At 35.4% G+C, this 25338-nt stretch overlaps 1 protein-coding gene across 5 annotated transcripts in view; it reads left to right on the top strand.

Moving 5' to 3' along the window:
- MLLT10 (MLLT10 histone lysine methyltransferase DOT1L cofactor) overlaps positions 1-25338 on the top strand; it is a 133196-nt gene that overhangs the window by 97980 nt on the left and 9878 nt on the right. For all 5 annotated transcript variants that reach the window (XM_049798200.1, XM_049798202.1, XM_049798198.1 and 2 more), the window contains 6 exons: positions 14274-14391; positions 15717-15789; positions 20291-20445; positions 22345-22533; positions 22941-23029; positions 23155-23516. In XM_049798200.1, coding sequence (XP_049654157.1) covers positions 14274-14391; positions 15717-15789; positions 20291-20445; positions 22345-22533; positions 22941-23029; positions 23155-23516 — 986 coding nt within the window. The remainder of the gene's footprint in view (positions 1-14273; positions 14392-15716; positions 15790-20290; positions 20446-22344; positions 22534-22940; positions 23030-23154; positions 23517-25338) is intronic.

Here is a 25338-nt window from a genome sequence, read left to right on the forward strand (position 1 = left end):
TGTATTCCCTGTCTTCACCATTTGCAGTTAGACTGGCACTTTTCCTTTCTGTCTGGCATCCAGTAACATCCGAGAGCTAGGCAATGGAAATTTCCAGTTGAGGCTAAATTGCTTTAGCTGTCACCTTTCTGGTTTTTTTTTACCCTGCTGATTTATCAGTTTTGAGACAAACTTCCTACAAAGAAGCTGTAGTGGTAAGAGGTAAACAGTCGGTTGGCTTTAAGGTCCATGGACACAGTTCTTCTTCATTCATGGGGGAAATGAATTCACAGAGTACTTTCTAGCATGGTGGAGAAAGAAGATGGATGTGTATTGTGAATTTTAAAATATTAAGTGCTTTCATGTCCTGGTTGAGGTTTAGGATTGGTGCTACTTCTGCTGTCATTGTACCAGGCAGATTAGATGCTTTTTCCCAACTTTCAAGTCTTGAAAGTACCAAGCGGGTCTCCCTGCTGGATGTGTCTTTGAGTCACACTAAATCATGACAACCACACTAAACCATGACAATGTAATGTGCCTTTGTTTTTCCTGCACTCCGGGAGTCTTTTTCAGTTTCAGTTCATGAGGTCCTTACTAGTGTTTGAAGAGACTCAGTCGAGAGAGCCTATTTTACCATGCAGTTGTTCTCCAATTCGAGAGAACCTTTTTTTTTCATGCAGTTATCATAAATGACTGATTATACTTCAAGTGTTAGGGTTTACCTACTCAGTTCTGCCAAGTTTCATCAGAGTGCTGTGTCTGCTTACTGGGCTCTTGTGGATGTATTCTCGGTGTTTACCCACCTCTTGACCATTAAAGCCTTCAAGTAACACTGGGCTTATATATTTTTTTTGGTGTAGTGTTCTAATTAAAAGAAAATCAACCAAGATCCTAGGTGTACATACAATGGTTATAAGTTAAGGTAAGCTTGTGCCTCTATAGCAGATAAAAAGTAATAGTTAAAAAAGTAGGTTTTATTTAAACTATGAGTTAAGAGAGCAAGTATGACCAAACCTTGTTTGCTCAGCTGTTTGGTCAGGATGGCAGACATGCAGTTGAAACAGTACTAAAAATTGGAAAAGCCTTATAGATGTGCTGCTAAGGTGCACTCTTCTAAGATTGCAGCTGTTAAGTTTTCTTAGATCTTTATTGGGCATTTGTAATTATGATTTTGGGGACATTATAAATTTGTCAGTTTTTGATGGATTTTTTGCATCCTTTTTTTTTTTAAAGCAAGGGTGTTAAGAAATTCTAAAGAGAAGGTCTAGGGGGGAAAAACATGTCCATAGAATTAGTCTTAAAATTGGCTGAACTGTTTTGATTAGGAGGTTATGGTAGACATGTAATACAGAAAATTTCGTTTATAGTATAAAGAAAACTTGCAAGCAATTGAAAGCAACTGTCCTAAAATGAGAAAACTGGGTAATACTACTGTGCCTTTTGTTATTTTTCAGTAACTGCTATGCCCATATAAAACTTAAGTGATTAAAACCCCCAAGTGCTACTTTTTCCTTCAACAACTAAACAATGCTGATTTTAAAGCCTAAAAAACCCCCAACTTGAAAATCCTGAATTTTTATTTTTTCATTCTGTTGTCTAGCATGATAGTTCCCATACTGTGGTTTTTGTTTGTTTGTTTTTTAAGACAAAAACACAATATGGGCCTTGTTGCAATCACCTTTTCTTTTGTGTCTCATTTTCTTCTCTCTCATGCCACTCATAATTTTTATTCCAATCTAATAAATCCAGAAGAGATTATTAGCTTGTGTTCCATGCTGTGTCGTAACTGAATTTAAATGCTGGTGTTCCTCACTAGGTGGGAATCAGTGGTCTAGTAAAAACACCACTTGCTGGAAAAGGAGACTTTTTGAATCCTATTCCTCTTTCTTTTTTTATATGTCTTGGGCATAGCCTCAGGTAGGTTATGCTGCTTAATTCAGCGAGGCTTTATTAGCATAACAATGCATTTAACAATTGCAAGAATATAGGAAAAAAGGAATACAGGAGAGAAGGTACAGCCCACACAAATATTTTATCCTGGTTTTCTATGAATTGATCCTCTTGATGTATTTGTCACTACTGCCTGTTTTGTATGTAACACCAAATTACTGTATCCCGAACTACTGTGTTTTCTCTCAGAAGCATGCTTTTAACTTTTGCATGAATGTTAACGTGTGCTCTGTTGTTGAGAAAAATCACTTTCTTGCATGTGGATTTTGAATATTGTCTTAATTTTTCCCTGTTAAGCCAAGTCACAAGTTGCACCACTCTGAGGTCCTATGCTCAATTTTTATCTCGAAGATTTCCTTGTGTTTCATAATTATAGCAAAAATGTTTTGTCAGCCTGTTATGTTGTTCTGTAACAGTTTGCTGTATTTCTCTTTCTGATAAATTATTCTTGGTGATTAATATATGTTTGTAAAAAAAAGGGGTGATCTGAGTGCCTCAGTATCTTTTGGTATTGTACAGCAGGATTTGTTTTCCGCTCATCAGGAAATGGTGGTTGTTAGATTCAAAAATTATTATTTCTTTTTCATTTTGACTTAGTAGATTTAGTGTTTTATAATGAAATGTTTGCTACTTTGGTTGAGATTGAGATTGAAATTGGTTGGGCTGTCTATTCTTTTTGATTACTTAAATGAGTGAAATTGCCTTACTGGTGCTTTGTGGCTGTTTCTGAGGTCTCTACATTCCAAATACAGGATCAGATTGCAGAAATGGAAGTAACGTTTTTGATTGGGTTTTCTTCCAGTCATTGATTATTAAAGCCATCTCTCAGACTGTATTCCTTTTAAAAAAATATGCATTTAAGTATCTTGTCGTCTTATTTCAGTAGTATTTTTAGTGGGAGTGGAAATAGCATGTAGTGGTTTCTTTTAAGACATACAGCCTTTTATTTTAAACATTTTTAGGACTTTGGTGCTGGTATCATATGATTCAGTAATGTATGGTCTTCACATTATAGTGATCAACTTATTCAGAAATTTTCAGGATTTATTTTTATTCTGGAAATTTAATATGATCAAATAGTGACTTTGTAGATGATTTTTTTTTTTTTTTTTATTCTCCCATGCGATGGTATCTATGCTCTTGGTGACTGTAATAAGCACATCTGGGAGGCAATTTCAAGCAATATTGCACATACTTGTCACTGACGTGTTTTACAAATACACTCTAAAAGATTATTTTCTCTTTCTTAGGAGAGAGGGAAAAATGTTTTTTTGCTAGCGGATTCTTCTTTTTTCTTTAAGTTGTTTTTCTTCCTCTGCAGCTTCTGTTTTATTTTCTTGCTAAGTTCCCATCTCTTACTTTATGCACTGTGCTTCCTTTGCAACAGAAGCAGCTAATAAAGAGAAGGAAAAGGACAAGAAGTATCTGTAACTGCAGTCCTTATGGCTTGCACAGAGACAGGGAAACTGAGTAGTTGCTGTTCGTTAGTCTTTTTAGTCCAGGATTTATTTGTGATGGCATGATAAGTCCACTTCAACATAGTGTAGTGAACTACTGCCTCCATGGTGGAGATGTGATAATTGGGAAGGTAGGTGCTGCTACTCGGTTGCAATTCTAAGTGAAATAAGTTTGCTTTAATCACTTCCATTATCCCTTCTGAAGTTCATTTGGCTTTACTCCCCTTAGGAGCAGTAGAAAACCAGCAAGGTTTTCTTTAGCATTCATATAGTGGTGGTTATCCTCCTTTGTCTGATCCAGCTTTTAGAGGGAGATAAGGCTTATTTTTTTTCCAATAGACTTGGAATTATTTGTTAAAAATAGAGGAATGTGAAAGCTCAAGAATCAAGAGATTTTTTCAGATTCTGAACATAGGGCACATGTTCTTTCAGATGCTTCTGTCCTGTGGTTTTTATTGTCTCACTTTCTAAATTAGCCTAGTCCCTAATTTTGGATCTCTGTAGTCCCTTGCTCTTTCATCCACATCACTAGTTTACACTGGTTTTGGTTTCCTGTTTCACTGGGGTTTTTTTTCCTCATAGTTTAAGTCTGCTCATCGTTTCGCATGCTATCCAGGGAACTTTCTCCTCCTTTTTCTTTTCTATTCTGGCACTCATGGGAAAGTAAGTGAAAACACAGGAAAAAGGAACTCTACTCTGAGTTCTTGTCCTTATCAACAGAGAAGTTAGGAGCAGTTTTAGGAGCAATCTTATTTATACCTTCCAAAACAGGGGTGGAATTATGAGGGAATTTACGGATACTTCTTCAACAAGTAGTCTTTGCTGAAAATTCAAGTTGAGAGGGTTTTTTGCAAGTCTTCAGAAGGAGGATTTGGGCATTTTCATAGGACAGTAAAATGCATATACCTGATTGATATTGCTGCTGTGTTTGCAGTTGTAGCCTAAAATTATGGATGTCCTATTCTTAAATTCAGTATGGCCAAGGAAGATACTCCTCCATCCACTTCTGTTTCCGAGTCTTGCTCAGAGAAACATAACGTTTCCTGCTTTTTTCTTTTTAAATTAAGAATTCATCTCAAACATGAGGAAGGGAGGAGTTTCAGGTTAAGCATCTGAAGTTTGATAGAGCTGGGCAGGTGAAAGTGTAAGTCCATTTAAGGGGATTTCTGGCCATCGTCTTTGGCAGGTATATTAGCTGTCAGTGTTTAGTGAACTTTTCTTTGGGAAGTACAATGAATACATGAAAAAAGACAAATTGCCCTCAGTTCTGGGACATTGGGATGTGATGGATGTGACAATCTCAGACTTCAAGTAACCCGCAGTAGATGGTTCGCTGCCTAAGTAAGCTTCCTGCTTCTCTCCCAAAGGTACACATCACAACTATGCGTAATGGCTGAAGTTAAGAACTTAGTGTAATACACTTGCAGACACCTTTGGATCAGAACATCTTAAGACTTAAAACTAGAGACTTTGAAATTATCTCAACAAACTTAAGTACTTAAGCAATAATCCTTTCTTGCAGTGCAAACCAACTTATCCTAATTATGGTAAATTACATTAGACATGTAATCAGAGATGATTTCCATAACTTCGGAAGGCCCTTATGCTCTGTTGTATGTTTTTTCAGGCCACTTCCTGAAGTCTGTTTCTTAATATAGAAATAGTGGAGATGTTAAATGGCAGAACAGCTCTTATGAAGTCCAGAGTGCAGATAGTATAGATTTCTGCTGCTTATCTGCAAAGCTATAATGCGTGGGTGCCTTGTGGTAAAACCTGTCACCCCTTAGAAATCAGTAATTTATACAAAGCATAGACAGTGCTTATGACAATATGTTAATGTATTGCTAAATTTTGCCAAAATATGCTTTCCCTGGTAATCATGACATCAGGTCATACCAGTCTTTTCTTTTTGCCAATACTAATTAATTTGATGTAATCTAGAGTTAAGTGATCTTTTGTGCAGATAAACAGTAAGTTCTGTAACTCCTATTAGTTCATTTTTTAAAGTACAATTTATACATTGCCATACAGTGTGTGGTGTGTTGTTTGTTTGTTTGTTTCTTTTTTGAGATCCAACATAAAAGTACCAGGTTTTACAAATTTTGGGTCAGTTTGGTTGTATTTTCTGCATTTGTCTTTCTAAAGGTGATCTTTGTTATGTTTAATATGAGTGGTAATTAAAAAGAGAGTGGTAAAACATCTGGAGATCATGATACTGCATGGTTTAAGCAGCATGCTTCCAGGAAAAGGAAATCATATCTTTACTGTGGTACTAGAATTCTCTAATCAATAGAAATAGTGGATACATTGAAACCAATTAACATTTTTCTGTGACTATCAAAACACCTCTTGATGATAAGATCTCTCAAAAGAGGTTCCCACTCACAGGGTCAAAGGTAAAATATCAACATGGATCACAGACTGTTTGGATGCTGAAATTACTCTGATCTCCTTATCTCACAACTTAAGAAAAAGATACATAAAAGGAAAAGTCAGCACATCCAGAACAAAAAGAAATCACTCTTAATAGAATATGTTGCTCATCCTTGGGACTCATTGCCACAGGAAGTTGCCAGCAATGGTAGATTTAGAAAGTGTGCTAAATGCATCCCTCAGTATGTTGTAGACAGAGAGGGCTTCGGTATGGTGGTGTAAGATGTCAATGTAAAATAGTGACTTTCCTTCCAAAACCACTAAATGGTATTTCTGTCACAGCTATTTAAATTTAAGAGTCTTGTAAAATTAAAAATAGAAAATTAAAAATGGTAAAGGTTTTTTCCATCTAAGTTTTCTTTTTTGTCACTTAAAAGCTGTTTTAATTCCTTGTTACTTCTAGGCAAAATGGGTAAAAATCTAATTTTCTTCTCATTCCATCTAACTGAGGATTTTTGGGGTGGGGGTGGAGGAGAGTAGCAAGGAGGAAGAATTTACAGCCAGGGGGAAAATTCCTTCTAACATGTGACTCAACTAGAAGAACAAAGGAATCATAGTTGCAAGTAATCTAGTATTTAGCCCAATTAAAATCTTTACTTTTTGTATTTTCCTCTTGCTTCAGTAAGATTGTCTTCATATGGACTTATGCAATATACTGGTAGTCTGAAAGGCAGTTGCATGATTTTGCTCAGTGCTGCATGCTGAGACAACTGCATCAATGTTTCGGTCTAGCAATAAATGTTTTCTGCCTTCAAGCTGAAGCTTATTTAGCTTGGCTTATCTGGTGCTGCTGTAGCAACCATCAGTCTCCAGGCAACTGAGGCACATTGACCTCTTCGTTGAACTGAGTGTAGCACTACTTCAATTTAGCTGCCTGAGACAATAGTAATGGTGTTGAATGTGAAAAACGTGAAATTTTCTAGTCTGTGTGCAATGGAATGAATAAATAAAAATACTTAGATAAAACCAAATGTTTAGGTTTGACTTGAAAAAGATTTCAAGTTTACGTGGTATATGCTTTGTTACAAGCTGCAAAGTTCATTGCTGAGGTGGTGTCCTTATAGGCCTTGTATAAGATGTCGAGAATCTTGCAAGCATTTTTACACAGCAGTAATTCTCCTACTGTAGGTTTTTGTTTCATCACTTAAATAGCAAAGACCATTGAGGTTTATTTAGAAAGTTAAAATGTCAATGTTTGTGAATAGTGGCTGATTCTTTCCATTTTTGAAATTATAGATGATCTTGAAAGTAGTTACTTTCCTCTCAGATCCATTATTTGCCATATTACGAGCGTCTGGCTTTCTTTGGAATACTTGGGTGAAGAAAATAGATCACTATATGGGTATACTGGGTTTGTTTTCTAATCAAGTCATTCTTTTTGCTGGTCAATATGAGATTGAAATTGTGAGTCCTGATATATAGGTTAATGTTCTTAAGGAAAACAGATTCTTGGGTAAGATATTGCTTCCATTGTCTATGTAGAGCACATACAGGTTAAGTGCTGTGGAGACAGAGGTAGATGGAAAGGATGGAGGAACAAACTTGAGGTAAAAGGGATTTGTGTCAAAATGATAGCTCTGCTTTCAGTTAGGTTTGTGGGGGAGGTGGAAGAATCCCAGGGTCTTATTTCTGTAAAGCCTCCTTTTAAAAAACAAACAAACAAAACAAAACCAAACAAAAACCCCAACCACAAAACCAATGAAACAAAAAAGGCCTCGTAATGATGTAGCATTCTAGTAAGCTTTTGTACAAGTCTCGTTTTTGTGTCTAGTTTATAAATAAATAGATTTTAATTGGTTAAAATTTTATATGTTATTGAGCTTAGTTAACATGGAAGAGATGAGTAAACTGGTAAGTACAGTTGAAGTTATAGCTTTTCACATGATTGGAAGATAGGCCTTCTACCCATGTGGTTTTTAATGACTTGATGTGCCCTTGTTGTACACTGGGCAGAGGTATAAATTAGTTTCTGTAGGTGTGCCATTAATTTTTCATTTTGCCTTTCAAATCCCACTGTGTTTCCCAGTTGCATTCATTCATGCCCTTCTTGGAAAATATTTGAGTGCTGCTGTTTGAAGGTTAGATGGTTTCATTTAATTGAAGGATTTATTTGTACATTTAATCAAAACAATTGATTCTCAAAGACAGTATTTGATTATTTGCTTGTTCATAAGCAAGAGTCTTCATTACTGCATGAAGTTCAAAGTATTTATTTTTGCTAGTAACATAAAAAGTACTAATGATATGAATAACATCATAGGATGATTTTACATGTATACAGTTTTCCTGACAGATTTTAATTGTAATAATGTGTACATTTGTAATTAATGCTTTTGATTGAAAAGTTGCTTTTTTATTCTAAGATATCACGAACCCTTTTTTCTGATTTCATTTTAACTTTTCTAGCCTCCTAATTAAGCTTTTCAGTTAATTCTTTTATTTCAGCCAGTTAATGAAAACATTTATTGTAAAATTGCACCTCGATTATATGTTTTTAAAAAAACCCCAAACTTTAAGGACTTCAGAGTGCTTGGATGGTAATGCTGGTAGTATGGGATGGGTTATCTTTTTACTCCCACTATTGCTTTCATAGAATGAACAAGTAAAAGTGGGTATTTGGGGTTGATGCCCGTTGATGATATATGTATGATAGCAGGTGATTTGAGGTTAGCTGTAAAAAGTACACTTTCCGGTTTCAGTCATCAATAGTGCTGTAGGCTGTTTTAGTCAAGAAGTTGATGTAGATAGTTTGCTTGAAAATTAATTATGTTCAACTTGTAACTATGAAAGGTAAAAAAAAAATTAAAAAGGTATAAATGGAAGTATGGGTTTAGTTAAAATATATAAATAGTGTTTATTGTGCTGCATTTTAATATTATTTTGTATTGTACTAGTTGTTCTGAAAAGTTATATGATGGTTTTCAGAAGAAATGTGGAAATGGCATTTTATTAAGGATTTTTTGTGTTGTCCTCAATTCCATCTTTTTTTCCAATCAATATACCATATTTCTTGTATATAAATTGAGTATACCATACTAAATTTCCATCTATATACCATATTTCTTGGTATATAGGAAAATAAACAAGAATTTGGAATTTGTTTTCATTGGAAACAAGATCTAGATAAGATTTCAAAGCAAATTCCTTATTTGTGGTGAAAATATTCAAGAGTTGTGTTGCAGCAGGTCATGCATGAAAAGCTGTTGATGTGGCAGAACTTCCTCTTGGACTTCCTAGAAATTTGGTTGTATTGCTGCAGTTAACCGCAGTCTGACCACCCTTCTGTGGGTGTGTATTGCTATCCCAGATGAACAGCTAACAGAATTCAGAGAAGGCAAGCGATGATGTGTAGCAGTGGTTCCCCCACATCTCCTAAATGAAGTTAAAGATGGTACCAGAAGTTTTGAAAGAATAAAAGGAAGCAATAGCACATTCTTCCCATTGCATTGAATACCCAAGAAAAGCCAGCTGTTAGATGCTCCCCATAGCTTAACTGGCCTTAAAAATTCTAGGGATAGAAATCACTTTACTAGTCGAAGTTAAGCTAGGAAATGTAAGGCCAGGTTGCTTTTGCTGCTATCACTTGATAGGCAGCTCTTTTTACTTCTCAAGAAAAGCAGTTAATTTATATGTATGTATATTATTGACTTTTTATTATTATTATGTACATAGCATTAATAAGTTTGAATATCTAAGCTCATTTAATTGCAATGCAGGTTCTAATTTTTATGTTATTTTCAATAGTACATTGTTCACATAAACGTTGGTTGCCATTGACCAAAATACATCAGCTTAAAGTGACTTCTAGATGAAGTAAGCTGATGTTAATATTTGGTCTAGTGCTTGAATTACCTTCCATATTTCACGAAGCTAAGACAATTGCATGGAAAGCATTAGTAACATCTTCTCAGAAGTGTAGCAGAATAGCTCACAGAAAATTTACCTTTAAAATTCACCTGCATCAAATTTTTTTTATACTGTTTTCAGTAGTAGTTGGCCATAAGAAGTAGCTGTTGATGATGCATAGTGCTCTTGATTTCTTTACTTAATGTTAATAGGAGCAAGGGGTAGTTTTATGCTTTATATCACAGCACTGTGCTGTGATGAAGAACCTAGTGTGGTAAATGGTATGACCCCAACCACATTAATCTGGTACTCAAAGGGATATAGAGAGTGCAGGAGCAATAAAATGTTTTTATTTTAAACAAGAAATAAAAATTACCTTTGAAATTATTGTTGACAAATAGATAATGGCTGAAGTAGGTAATTAGGCGATCTATCACTAATTGTAAAGCATCGTAATATAATGCAAAGCTACAATATAGCAATGACTCTTTCTATAGCAGAGGGGGAAAGGGATGTTGATTGGATATAAACTGATTAAGAAGCTGTCTTGGAATTGGTTGTTCCAGCCATCCTTGTTGTCCTATCATGAAAGGTGGAGAGTTCAGTAATGGTTTAACTACAATTAAATCCCTCCCCTTTCTTTATGGAAACTCAACTGTAGGCATTTCAGCATTAGCCTAAACAATGATTTTGAATATTTTAAGCCCCTAACAATTAGGGAGCAGTTTGGGGCATTGAATAATGTGGAATGATGCAATTGAACCTGACAGCTTCAACAGTCAGCCTACTCATGGGACCTGAAAGTTGTTCACACTTGGTTTCATCTCTCATCACACGCTGAGTATTAAAACCTTACTGGTGTGGAGCTGAGACAGAAATGAGGCCTGTTATCAGAAAATATTTCATAGCATAAAACTTGAAAGGAACAGGGGAATAGGCATGCTCAAAGGTTCTGAAATTTTTGAGACCTAATCTAATTGCATACAGCTAAGTATTGTCTCATTTTTCTCCCCCCCCCCCCCCCTTTTTTTTTTTTTTTTTTTTTTTTTCCTTAAAGAACATGTAACTTTTGAAATGAAGTAACTGTTTTCCCCTGGAAATTTAAGTAAATGTCCAGTTATGAATGCAAATAGTTGTCAACTTGGGAAACTTTGTAGTCATACTGTTACAGTAAAATACCATTTTGGAGTGATGCAAACAAATATAAAACTTTTATATATTTCAGAGAATATTTATACATATGAGTTAAATCTAGTTAACTTGCAAGTCTTGTTCTTTAATTAGAAGAATATACTTGTACTTTCTTTCTTGCTGTAGAGGAAGTGTTTTTAAGCATCAATCAAATACCAATCATTTATTCTTATTGCACTCGGGCATTCCGTGAATTACAGTGTATCTTCCTTCTGTGGTGCTGCGCTGCTTATTGCTTTACTGATTTATTGAACATGCCATAAATGAAAGCAGTGTATTACATACCTCTAGATGGGCTTAAATCCTTCTGCTAAAATTTTTCAGGAAAATTTGCAGCCTTTTCAAAATAAATACTTAGCAGTTTCTTTATTTTATTAGTTCATACATTTTGATTGTGTTTTGTGTTGACTGTTTGAATAGAACCAGTTGAAATAAAGAATACTACAGCTTTAAAAGTTCTGCATTTTAGAACATTTCAGTCCTGTGACCTTAATATGTATTGACAGGATGATTGTGCATTTTTAATAAATGCTTGCTACAGCTTGTTTCGACTGTGAGTGAAACATGAAGCTCCTATTTCACCATTAAATAATGTAGCACTCCTCCACCTCCTCTACTTTCCTGTCAGATGAAGTTGTCGCATACATAATAAAGCTTCACAAATCATTATTCTTGTCATTTTACATTGCCATTTAAAAAAAAGTATTTTAAAAGTTTTTTTATTTACCTGCAGCTTGCTTGAACATAATGTGACTTTTTCCTTTGAGAGTTGCATAGGATACGTGATGGCACTATAACTGTTGTAGTTCCAACTTGTTGTAGGACACCTTTACTACTATTTTAAAGTATGAACAGGGGTTAAGTTTAGGGTGAGCCACCACTTGTGAAACAACTCAAGTTCTTAGATATTGTTTAAATCATGCTAAGTCTTTTGATCTATCAATCCACTTAGCAAACATTGTTTAATTCCTTTGATGTCTTTTGTTTTGTGATGTGATGGTTACTCAACAGACTTTAGCAACTCCTTTCAAGATACTTAGATGCTTTTAGAAAGTTCTTAAAGCTATTTGGGCATGTTTCAGTCAAATAAACATGAATTCTCCTTGCTGATTATAGCTGCCCTGCCATCATAAATTAATATATAGTTGCTATTGCACAGTTTTAAGCAGCCTTGCAGTGAATTACATGGAGCAACAATAAGCATAGCAGCTTCTGTGTAAGACAAGAGCAGTACACCTACTAAAATTAAATCTTTTATAGAAATATTCTAAAACTAAACAGAAATAAGACCTGGTGTTTGCAGTTTAAAAAAAAAGAAGCACAAACTATATTAGTAGAATTCATAACCTCAACCAATTTATTTAAGTAAAGTATATAGAGATTTTTATATTGCTAGTCTTGTCTCAGATATGGAAGAAAATAATGGTTGAATCTTGTAATATTCCACTCTGTAAGGTTTCTTTGGTGAAAGGATTTGTCAAAAAACTACATTGTTTTTGAAGTTTGTTTTGGTTTTGAGAGGAAAACAGCTGAAGGTTGCTAGTGAATTATAATAGTTGAGCTGGAATCATGCTATAGGCGTTTATTAAGGAAAATAGCAGGAACTTTGCAATATTGCTGCCTTTGTCAGTAAGTGTCACGGTACTAATACGTGTTGTATTTCTGGAAACTTGTTATACCTGGGTAGGTAGAAATGCCTGCATTATTTTTAAGACTTGCAACTAATTCAGATTAATTCTACTGAAGACATGTGGTTCTTTAAAAAAAAAAAAAAAAAAAAAAAGTAGTAACAGACAGATTTGAAGTGAAACTGTGGTTCCATGTCTAGCAATCTTGCACATACCTTTAAACTGAAAAGTGAAAAAAACCTGGTCATTGTGAAGTAATTACTTGTGGCTTTTTCTAACTTTGTGACAGTAGAAGAATGTAAGTATCAGGCGCAATTTCTCACCAGTATATAGTAAACAAAGCATCATTGAAAACAGTTGTGTGAATTCATAAAAGTCTATTCATCAAGTTTAATATGTTGGCTGAAAGCCAGAACTTAATGGTAGTGTGTGATTCTTTCCAGAGACATAGTTTATACTCTGTAATATTTTGCTGTAATAACCAGTATGTTTCCCCTGTCTCTTGTGTGCAGTTATACATGTCAAAATGTCCCACAAATTGAGTTTCTTACTATTCACCTTCTTTTTTCCTTTTTCAAAAAAAGTTTCCTTTGTAAAGGTTGTTTACATTTTCTTAAAAGATTCATTTTAAAACCAGTGATCATACAGGTTGTGTATCTTTGATATCCCCCCCTGCCCCACAATCTTCTTTGTTCTGAAATAATTTTTTTATCAGGTAGGAAAATGCCTTTTTAATAAACAGCCACGCTTTTTTTCTTTGATTGCCCATCTTTGCAACTCAGCATTTGACACAAATCTTTTCTTCGAAAGGGAAAAAGCATAACCAGCCAAGGAAGAAGGTATTTTTATTGCGTTGGATTATGCAAGATTTTGGCCAGCCTCCTTAGCTTCATCTGTTTAAGGGTTCATTTTCGCTTGTTTGGCACAAGTCCCAGCAGAGACCTTCAGAATTGTGGTTAGCAACATGAATGAACACAAACTTTGGGAGCTCTTCAATAAGTAGAGCTGGCCAACTGCCAAAAATACAGTTCCTTATATGGGGTCAGGGCAAAGCTGTGATTCGGTGAGCCCCCTATTGTATAGAAAACATACTTGTAATGGCTGTTTGCGTTCTTTAAAATAAAAACAAAACAAAACAAAAAAACACCAGGCTTCCAAGTCTATCAAAATAGGAAGTAACAAAATAGTGTGCAGGTTTTACTAATGACGGAGTCGAGCAAAGGAAATATGGCTCTGTGTAGTTAAACTATAGAGCTGAAAGTTGGACCTTTTGACCTCCACAGCCGGCTTGTGATGTAAGGAACCCAAGCATTTGTGAGACATCTGTTGTCTACCTGCCCTTATTTTGTAAATGGTTTAATAAGATTAAATAATTAGTAGGATAACCACATGGTCGCCATGCTACTAAGTCCTAGCATTGAGTGCATACTTCAGGATTGCAAGGAAGCCTCCCCATCCTGCTAGACTGTGATTGTTTTAAAATGCAATTTAGGTATTTTTAATATTTGCTGCAGTAATTTTTTTATTTGAAGGTTTTTAAAATAACAGTTCTTGCCAATGACACTTGAAACACACTTTAGATCCTGATATATTCTCAAAGTACTGCAATTCTATTTCTGTACTTACAAATGGAAAATAATATTTTTTTCTTTTACATACATTCAGTTTTTTAAAAAGATTCAACTTAAAAAAATCAGTAATTCTGCCTTAAGAAGGCTTCTTTAAAATACATTTAGCATTTCTCCCCCCTTTTTTAAAAAGGATTCAAGTTTTAATTGTTTTCTTGCAGGCAAACACCCTACCTGGATCTTCTCTCAGTCTGCCTCCATCCCACATGTACGGCAATAGGCTGAATCCAAATTCAGCAATGGCAGCACTTATAGCTCAGTCTGAAAACAGCCAAACAGGTAAGCTTCCCGCTGCTGGTGACAAATGCACAACTCCACAGACTTAAGTATTTTTAAAAAGATTGTTAAATTTTATTTTTGAACTCTGCTCAGCATTTGGTAAATTCTCAGTGGTCCTGCAGAACAGCACAGGTTTTCTTCCCTTTTTTTTTTTTTTTTTTTTTTTTTTTTTTTTTTTTTTGTGTGTGTGTGTGAAATGTAAATGTTTAAGCAGAGCCATCAGCAGGCAGGAATGCAACAATGTCTCCTGTGACTTCTGTGATTGATGTGTTCAGTTCGGGGCTCTTTGCAACGAGAGTAACACAGCTCTGGGTTTTGTCGTGAATAGTTTAAGCCTTTATTTGCATAATTCATGAAATTGCATTACATACAACTTCGTGTGAAAGCGATCCTGTTAGAGAACTTCTGCAGCATTTAATAATCTTGTGAATATTTACCGATTGGCATTTTGTACCATTGGCTCTCCTCTACAGTTTTAATGAGCCGCTGGCTTTGCTTTGTTTCATTCCCTCCGTAAGGATTTGTTGACATGTCGTAGTAGTCATGCCTGTTTGGGGGAAGGGAATGAGTTTAGCAGTTTACCAAGAATGGATCAGTCATGTCTTTGCCCTCCAAGAGGTCGGAGGTCACTTGACTCAGAATAGGGGGAGGGCAACCTTGAAGGGGGCAGATAGGGTTATTTTATTGAGAGGCCATAGGGAAAATAACCCTTTTGAGTCCTTCCAAGCAAAACGTTTTCGTATATTTAATGAGGCCTTTTTTGTTTGTTTTACTACCTTTTTAGCAAGGGACTTTCCTATGCTTCTGCTTATAAATAGGAATTAGTGAATTATACGCTTTCATAAAGTTTTCAGTAAATTTGCAGAATAACGTGTGCTTGTTAGATGGCAGCAGTACGTTTAATACGTTATATATTTTATGAGTTGTTTTGGGATGCAAAGTGTTAAAAAAATACAGAGCATCAGGATTTGCTGTGATAAGCATACAGATTAGCTGTCCACAGCTGTGATTCATTACTTTCACCGTACAAATTAAAAGTGGCTGAGGGGAGGGTACTGCAAATGCAAACCACGCTTCTGTGCTGTAAAACTGAAAGGAATGAAAGAAGTGAACATAATCCATGGCCTGGTACAGCCTCAGAAATGTGTAAGGACAACACCTTACATGCTACAGTTCAGCAATCTTAAACTAGTTACGTATTCACTCTTCAGCAGTAACTACAGATAAAAGTTGAGATTTAAGGTATTTTAAAAATACCTACATCAGTTTTAAAACTCTTATCTAAGAAGAGTCGATTTATCAGCTGTGAAATATTTACACTGCAGATCAAGATCTCGGAGATAATAGCCGCAGCCTTGTTGGCAGAGGAGGTTCACCGAGAGGAAGTCTCTCACCACGGTAAGCATTATTTACATTGGGGAGTGCAGGCAGAGGAAATGTTTTAAGATTTGGAAACTTCACTGTCTTTTTTACTAGTAATACATAAGTGTTTTAAAAGCCTATATATATATGTAGTGTATATATATGGATATTTCCATCTAAAAGAATCCCTAATATGTCCAGATAGCTAAAAATGTGCTGAAATTTACTTTTGTGTCAACTGAAATTAGGTTTACAAATGAAGGACTTAAGAAATGGAGACTTGCTTTAGAGGGATTTATCTATCATTTAATCAACATGTACTAATTATCTCCTCAGATTTGTTACCACAATCATATTTTTAGTCATAGTTGCAAAAATTTCAACATCCCATAGACTTAAAGACTACAGCAATTACAGGAGTAAGATGGTCTGAGAAGTTAAATATCAGTAAAAATTGCAAACAAATATTTTTTTCCCTTTCCCTCACCACTTCAAAAACATACAACAAATCTCTGTGGAAAAAAAGTGCTTTTTTTTTTGTTGTGCTGCAGTTCATCTCTACTACAGAAGTTTGATGTAAGAATTCTGCTGGAATTGTATCATGCTATTTTGTTTTAAACAATACTCGCTGTTAAGATTTCAATATTGAGTTTTAAATACTTCAGTAATATTTTCTGTGTATTTTAAGTCAGTCTTTTTTTTGAAGGGCTTTATTTTCCATACTGGATCCCATATGAATTAGATTTTATAGTGTCATTACTTCTTTTGTTACTTAGGGACTAACCATGGGGATTTTATCTTGAAAAGGATTTTAGGTAGTTACACAGATACAGCATTGTAACAATGAATTTGATTGTTACAGCATGTGTTTATTACAGTAATTTATAATAAATGTCTCCAAATTAGATAATTTAATGTACATGCCTGGTGTTGTTGATCTTGTATTATATTCGTTAATTAATCAAAAGTCTTCTTGTCGAATGGGGTAAGAATATCCATTATAATACTTAGGAGTTATTACCTAGTCATGAACTGGCTTTTAAGCTTTCCAATACGTGCCGCTTATAAAACAATAAATAGAGAATTTACAAATTAGTTTAGACTGCTTTCTCAGTATAAATACATATATTTACATTAGCATATAACTCTTTATATAAATAAGGAACATGTCTGTATATATACAGACAAGTAAGTTAGGAGAATTTTGCAAAGGGAGATGCTCAACAATTAGGAAATTACGGAACTTTTGATTAGATATTAAGTAGTCCTCTTATGCATACATGTTGTTGTAATTACAAGTTTTAGCGCCTTCTCAGTTATTATGCAAAGGCGTGGTCTTTGCAGTAGGCCATAGTTTTGTTCAGGCTGTCTCTAGGTAAAATATTTGGGAAGCTAACTTATTTAAGAACTTGCTTCTATGGAGTGTATATTCAGGGTACTTACAACATGGTTGAATTTCAGCTGGCTTTGATGGGGATGGCAAAGGAGAACTGAGCGATAGAACGGGCACCTCAATCCACAATTGCAGAGCTTCCTTCAGCATATGGAAGCTGTAGCACTTTGCAAAGAGCAGATAGCTTTTGTTTGGCAGTAAAGTTGTTCAAAAACAAGCCAAAAAAGGTGGGGGGTGGGAGAAGGAGAAATCACCGCTGTAGTTCCAGAATTGAAAGAGGGAAAAACTTAGTCTGAAATACCTAGCATGGAAAAAAATTCAGAAAACTTGCCCATTCAATTAAGTTCAGTAGTCAGCAGATTTCACCCCTGGTTTGTGCGATAAGAAAGATCACATGTATGTCGAAGTTTCTAAACTGTGTAGATAACTCCCCACCTTCCCCAGTTAAATAAATAAGTAACTCTGATTACTTAAAATATGGCTTTTAGGGAATAAAAAGCTAACTTCAAAAATCTGCTCTCTGAAAACTTTGCAACTCTGAATGCTACCTGCTTTATCTATTAAAATTATTTTTCTGCAAGTTCTGACTCCATTCCCTTTGAAGCTTATGAGATACATAAATAACACACTTCTCTGAAAGATCCATGTAATTTTCAAATAGTTGCTTAAAATAAAAACACTTGTAGAAACAATTGTTTGCTGTTGATGATGCAGCCAGTTGCAGCTCTTCAGGGGAGACGTGTGTGTCTTATGAGCTGTATGGTCATTTCAAATTCATATGGTTGTATCTTTGTACCCCTATATAGCCAAAGTGTTTGATGTTTAAGCTGTCATATTAAAATTTTAATATATATGAGAAATATGAATATACCAGGTTATATATGAGCTGTTTCTGTTCTGCAAAGCAACTGCTGCTTTTCCCAAGGTAGCACTTAAACTTTTTTTACCCCGTAATTAATCTTAGATTTAAAAATGTGTTATGTAATACCTGTGTTGAAATACTTATCTATGCCTGTATCTAAAAGCAGTATTTCTTATAGTTAATACTATAAGAGTATGAATAACTGTACCCCAAAGTTAAACAAAAAACAGTTGCAAAAGTAAGCAAGGTATAAAACATGAAACAAGTGATTCCCATCTCAGTGATGGCATCAGAGCTGCGCATACAGCACACTTCTAATCCTGTTGGAAACTATGATCAAATACTATTTGGAATAAGGATTCAACCCTAGTATGCAGGAACCGTATCATGTCTAATGGATGAGGTAGGGGTTCAGCTGGAAGACAATGGATTGACTAATGTCATGATACACAGAAATCTAGATATTTTTTTTTCTCCTTCTGTACAGGCTTCTAGTGAAGGATTGCAGAGGTTATATAGTCATGTGTTGCTTTCTTTCTACCTTTGTGAAATTGATAGGAAACAGTCCTAAGCCCAGCAAGAATTTTGTTGGTGATTTATAATTCAAATGGCACGATCTGTTAGAGTAGTGTTACGATCTGTTAGAGTAGTGTTACGCGCCCTTCAGAAACATGCATACAGAGAAAGAAGTTGCTGTGGGGGTCGTGTGGTGGTTTTCTGTATTTGTTTTCTGGTTTTGGTTTTGTTTGGGTTTTTTTCCGTTTTGCTTTGGGGTTTTTTTTTGTTGTTGTTTTTTAAGTGGCTTGTTTGCATGGAGTGTAGTACATCTGTTCAGAATGTTTCCACATAAACCTTCCTTCTTATCACTTCAGCACATCATGTAAATAACTAGTTTTAAGGCTGGTTTTGCCATGTCTGTGCTGAACTGTTAAACACTGTTGGTTGTCATCTCTTGTCAAAAAACACTACCTTGGTTACCCATTCATCAGGGCTTTTTGTTTTAACAAGTGTTTTTTCTTCTTTTATTCTGTATGCAAAAGAGCAATTATTTATAAATACTTACAGAGCTCTTAAGTCACCTACTTAAAACCTTTTCTCGTAAAAATCGCTTTGCTCTGGTGCCTACAAAATGCTTGACAGTCGTTAGGTAGCTAATGTGCTGTGACCACTGCTTATTACACTAATCATAATTAACACACTGATTTCCTGAGCTCTATATGTTGTCCTGTACTGGGACTATGGTGGTCTTGTTGGTAAGTTTGCACTCCATATAGAACAGTACGGCTGTGATCCTCTGATGGCACCAATAGTTATTACTTGCAGTAATAACTAATATATAAGAACCTGAATCTAAGCTCACTGGAGTTGATTTAAAAAACCAGCACAACAACAAAACAAACAAAAGCATTATCCAGCTTTTAGTGGGCTTTGGTGTTTGTCCTGTACGAGCAATGTGACCACACATACATGAAGCCAGAATACCGTGTCAGAAATACACTGAGCATCTGGTTTTGTTCACAGGTTAAATTTTGCCCCATCCAGTGCAAAAGAAGCCTTCTCATAGGACCTGTGGGGTAGCTAGCTTTCTCAGTGGCTGTGTGCTGAATATTTAATTTTCTCCAGAATGAGAAAAGACATGTGGCAAAGGGATTATTCTTTGAACTATGTGTGATCATGAGTAAAAAAGGAAGTATATTAAGTGTGCACAGGACACACAAGAGGATAAGTTCAACTTTCATTGCGTCCCTTGTGAAATAATATTTTCACATAGTCACTCAAAAATCTGGTTTTACATGATTCTTTTTAGAACAAGTTAGACAGTGGAATTATATATGGCCTTTCTGTGTGGAAGTACCATTACCATTACTTTGCTGATTTTAATAAATTGTTTTTATTTTCCCAGTTTTCTCTGGGAAAGTTTTGAAGACACCCCCCCCCCCCCCCCCCCCCGTTGCTCTATGTATCCATATACAGTTGTTTCCTGCTGTAGAAGTATGTGTTGTATAATTTAATACAATGGTGTTTGTCAGGTATTATGTTAGTCTGTATGTGCTTTCTCAGTATAAATTATCATGCTATGAAATACTACATCTTTCTTTTATTAAAGCCTTGGCAGTGAGAACCAGGGTTTCTTAGTGATTTTGATGAATTAACTTAGTCTTGGAAGTGTAAGATATGTAGATGCTAAGGCCTTATATGAGGTAAGAAACTTCAACAGCCTTTTACTAATATATTTCTTTCCATCCTTTTCTTTAAACAATGAATTGCAATATTTTCAACAGATCCCCTGTAAGCAGCTTGCAGATTCGCTATGATCAATCAGGGAACAGTTGTGGGGAAAATTTGCCCCCAGTAGCAGCCAGCATTGAACAGCTTCTGGAGAGGCAATGGAGTGAAGGACAACAGTTTTTGTTAGAGCAAGGCACCCCTAGTGACAGTAAGTACTCACATTCTGTTTATTACTGCTTTTCTTAACTGTGTTGTTCAGAACTGCCATTCAGTAGTTGTCCAAGAATTTAAAAAACCCTTATTTTCTGCTGTGAATAGAAATATAACTGTAGTGTATACTTGTAACATAGTTCCTAATGCAGCACATGGCTTCAGTAGATTACAAAAGAGTTCTCTAGAATTATCTACATTTTTATGGATGGGGAAATTGTGTCATGCAAGAGGAAGTGACTTGTAGATCCAGCTGGTCGGTTGCAGAGTTTGGAAATGAATTCTGGACTCTTAGATCCACTACTGTAAATAGTATAGAAAGTTCCCCAGTTTGCTTTATATTGTGTGATATAAATTGGCGTAATAATTTTTAATCATTACATTTTTCATTTTTTAAAATATAAACTGCCTACTTCTGTTGCTGTTTTAAAAAAATACTTAAAATGTTAGGCAGGTGTCCTACTGGGCTTTCATAGGTTTATTATGTTCTGTGTTTCTCATGAAATTCTCAAAGCAAGCAAATAATTATTTTCTCAAGTTAGGTTTAATAGAGTGGAATGGTCCAAGAATGAATACTTTAAAAGCATAAGTGATAACTAGGTCACTTGGATCTCCATATTCAACAATATATCAGTATCAAAGACAATGATTGAATAAATTTAAAAAACATTTTTTTTAATACCAGGTTAGGGTTTGTGTTATATTTTACTGAACATATTCTTCTCGTTGGTAGTGTAAAGTGGTATCTAGTTGGTATTTTTATGAATGGTATCCTGACAAAAATGCTAATTGTGAGGAAATTCATGCAGGGATAATCCTTTAAACATGATAGCTGGAGGACAGGTTTAGCTAAGTCTTATTGCATCTCATTTGGGCTCACTGAGGGTTCCTTTGTATGTACTTGAAGAGGAGGGATAAAAGCTAAATCCTTGGGAAATGACCAGATGTGCCTATGCCAGTAGACTTATGTCTGTAGTAGGCCCAGAGGTCATGTTAAACAAATACAATTTAGAATTTAAAAAAAAAAAAAAAAAAAAAAAGGCTATCCCTGTGGCTTTACAGTCACACTCTAGTACTAGTTGGGAAATCCAAGTTCTGAAATCAAATCGGAGTTTGAGAAAACTGCTTAGTAAAAATCAGGTTAGTTCCGAAGATGATGCCCTTTTTCAAAAAAAACAAAAAGAAAAAAAAGGGGGGGTGGGGTGGTAACTGCAGTGCTCACACAGTGCTCCCTGCTGGGTGATTTGTAGATCGCCGCTCAAAGCAAATGAGAGCTCCTGCTCCCAACAAGGTGTGTCGTTATAACTTCACGTTGGATGACATTTTTTTCATTGTTTCTGTAAGTTTATGATTCATTGCACAAGGCCTTGAAGCAGAAAACCTCCCTTTTCACAAACTTGTGAATGTTGTTGCTTGGCTGTATTGTTAGTTGAATGCATATTTGTCAAACTTTTTCTGTTTTGATAATGTTTAAAATTTCTACTACTGCAGCTGAAATAGATTTTTTCCAACTATGCAATTAACCTGTGCTGCTAAAATAATAGTATTTTTCTATTCTGGTTTGGGGATAAGTTATCATGTACTGCTGTTTCCTTAAAATTAATGTCAGCCTTAATCATGCAACTTCATCTGTATTTAAGCCAGGGTGTAGATGTATTGCAAAATTACTATCACACGCTGTGTACTTTTTTTCTGCACTTTAAATTACACAAAATGATCCTAAACCTTTCCACTTAAAGTCAAATTTCTGTAATGTATTTCTCAGTAATAATTTTATTTATATTTTTACATATGACTTAATGCTAGTCTCAAACTGTAACACAGAAATAAAAAAATAAAGATGTTATTAAGTCTTTAAATGTTGTTATGAAAGATAACATATGCATTTTTACCTTAGTTTTAGGAATGCTTAAATCATTACACCAACTTCAGGTTGAAAATAGGCGGTTAGAAGAACAGATAAAGAATCTAACAGCTAAGAAGGAGCGGCTTCAGCTACTCAATGCACAGCTTTCGGTGCCCTTTCCAACAATAACTTCAAATCCTAGCCCTTCTCATCAAGTACATGCCTTTCCAGTACAAGCAGGTAAGTAGAGGAGAGTATTAAAGTGTCAAAGTAATTCGAACATGTATTTATATGAAATATCTATTTCATCCACATATGCCATTGATGGGAGATGCATATACATGTAGGATGAATACCGACTAAGTATTTGTTGATGTGTTTAAATGTTTAAAAGTCAGTTGGAAGATTTATGAGACATTACTACTTATTCCAGTGCAGTTTCTTTTTTACTTCAGTTTGGAGCACATCTGTTTGAATTTATTGATTCACCAAGTAGTTAATATTCTACTATTCAGCAATGATTTTTAAGGTTGACTTTACATTTTCTGTGTTTACCTTTGGCATTATTTTGAAGTAATTATTCTGAATCTTTTTACATGTTACAAAAATTTAACCACTGTGTGTTTTTTTTGAAATAATTACTTTAGCACCTAGCACTGATTCCTTGAACAGCAGTAAAAGCCCTCATCTGGGAAACAGTTTTTTACCAGACAATTCTCTTCCTGTATTAAATCAGGTAATTTTTATTTGTTTCTTCTAAACTTAAACTTGTTACAAGTTAACTCCTCATAGTCCTTGCATTGTGCTGTTAGGTGAAATTTTATGCAGCTGAGGGGGTTTTGTTGTTTGTTTTTACACCAGGAGATAACCTCCAGCGGACAAAGCACCAGCAGTTCATCAGCTCTTTCCACTCCACCACCTGCTGGGCAGAGTCCAGCTCAGCAAGGCTCAGGAGTCACAGGAGTTCAACAGGTCAATGGTGTGACAGTGGGGGCACTAGCTAGTGGTATGCAGACTGTAACCTCCACCATTCCTGCAGTGCCTGGTGTGGGTGGAATAATTGGAGCACTGCCAGCCAGCCAGCTGGCAATCAATGGAATTGTAGGGGCTTTAAATGGGGTAATTCAGACCCCAGCAACAATATCGCAGAACCCTTCTCCTCTCACTCATGCAACTGTGCCACCCAATGCAACGCATCCTCTGCCAACCACATTAAATAACAGGTAAGAATTTGCTGATTTTATGTTTTTCCTGATAGTGCCTGCTGTTCTTTAGTTTAGCTATATTTTTAAACTGTCTTATTCAAAAGGTACTGTTTCTTTCTTAGCCTGTAATTGCCAAACTAGGTTCTGCTCCTGATCTGTGAATGAAAGTAAGAAAGCATTTAATGGAAGCACAAATAGTCAAGTTAAAGAAGAAATGTTTTCTGTTTAGTTTTTGCGAATCCTAGTGTCCATTTATTCCTGTTTTTTTAATCAAGTCACATTCCCAAACAAATGTAATTATGTAAATGTGCTTCAGCTCTTTTTTTAGTTCAGAAAACAATATTCTTTGTCCTGCCAATTGTTCTTCCAGGATTAAAGGAGCACTGGAAAAGCTACCATTTGTTGCAGTAAGGAGGGGGGAGGGGGAGAAGGAGAACAGTATATGGTCATGTAATTAAAGGTGTAATAGGCATAACTAACCAAAGTAGTAATACAGTTGCATGGTGTTTTCAGTTCCCTGCATCTGACTCCAAAGACAACAAAATTAGTTTTTCAAGTGGTGTTCCTAAGGATTTATTTTTTTTTTTTTTTTTCCTTAAATGCATAAAAAGATCCATGCTTGAGTATTTGTAACAGCCCTTCCCCAAGACCAGGTATCCTCAGCAGCATAAACTGCTGCTGCTTGAGCTGCAAGGCAAATGGGTAACAAAAGGAGACAGCTGCTTTCCAGGGAGGGGAATGGACTGCTTGGTCTGGAAGTATTTTGGGATGGAGCAGAGCCTGGGCTAAGTCATTCTCCCTGCTCCCCTTCCCCCCACCCCTTGTATTGTCCTCGCTTAGGAAGGAGAACTACAGTTCTATGTAGAAAGAAATGCCTGCAAATAGGGAGTGGATTACTTGTCTTTAAGTAGAGTTTATTTTTGGAGATTACGGTGGATTACCCACCAAAAAAGGCATATGTGATTGTAATGATGCAAGGGATCCCTAGTTTTGTAGCTTTTTTCCAGTTTCTTTCCTTGCTGTTCGTTTGGCAGCTCCTGAATATTTGTGTACCATATCATTCTGTGGTATTGCTTCAATAGGCTCATAAAACCTGATACTTTAAAGTGTATCCTGTTGTTTTCATGTGCTATTATACTTTTATGGAGGAGGTTATATTTTTTCATATTTTATATCATATATGAAAATAAAATATCACAGGTTAAACAAAAGACATTTCGTTAATGGAAAGTTTTCTTCTCTGAGTATCAGAGGTTTGCTGAAAACACGAAATGTGAAGAAAAGTGAGAAATACTAGACAAAATCCATAATATTAACCAGTTGTATAATGCGGTCCACTTTCAGGTAATGCCAAAATATACTGGTCGTGCTGCTGTTTTCTCATATGATTTTGTTAATACACAGATTATTTATTTCTGACTCTTTATATTGCAGAAATTTTGGGTTTGTTTTTTTGTTTTTTTTTTTTTTTTTAATAGCTCTTGAGTGTGTAGCCTATTAGTAAGCTATTCCAGTTCACACAGAATACTGCAACTAGTATCCTGTTTATAAGCCCTCATTCTGACTTTTAGCAGTCCGGAATACTCCAATGATTCCCAGTTTTCTGCTACAACAAGCTTATGATGCACAACTCTGCCAACATTTCCATTTCTCTGTTTCTGTTTTTTCTGCACTGCTCCCTCAATAACAGTAATTTAAAATTAATGTTTATATTAAATTTTAAAGTGCACTTTTCACACAATTCTCTGCTTTATGGAGCTCATCCAGATGATTTGCTGGGCCCCCTTCCTTTTGAGGTGTTTCACAATTGCCCCCGTTTTCTGTGAGTTTTCAGTATTTC

The sequence above is a fragment of the Accipiter gentilis genome, chromosome 4 (assembly GCF_929443795.1).
Source record: "Accipiter gentilis chromosome 4, bAccGen1.1, whole genome shotgun sequence".
Taxonomy (NCBI): Eukaryota; Metazoa; Chordata; class Aves; order Accipitriformes; family Accipitridae; genus Astur; species Astur gentilis.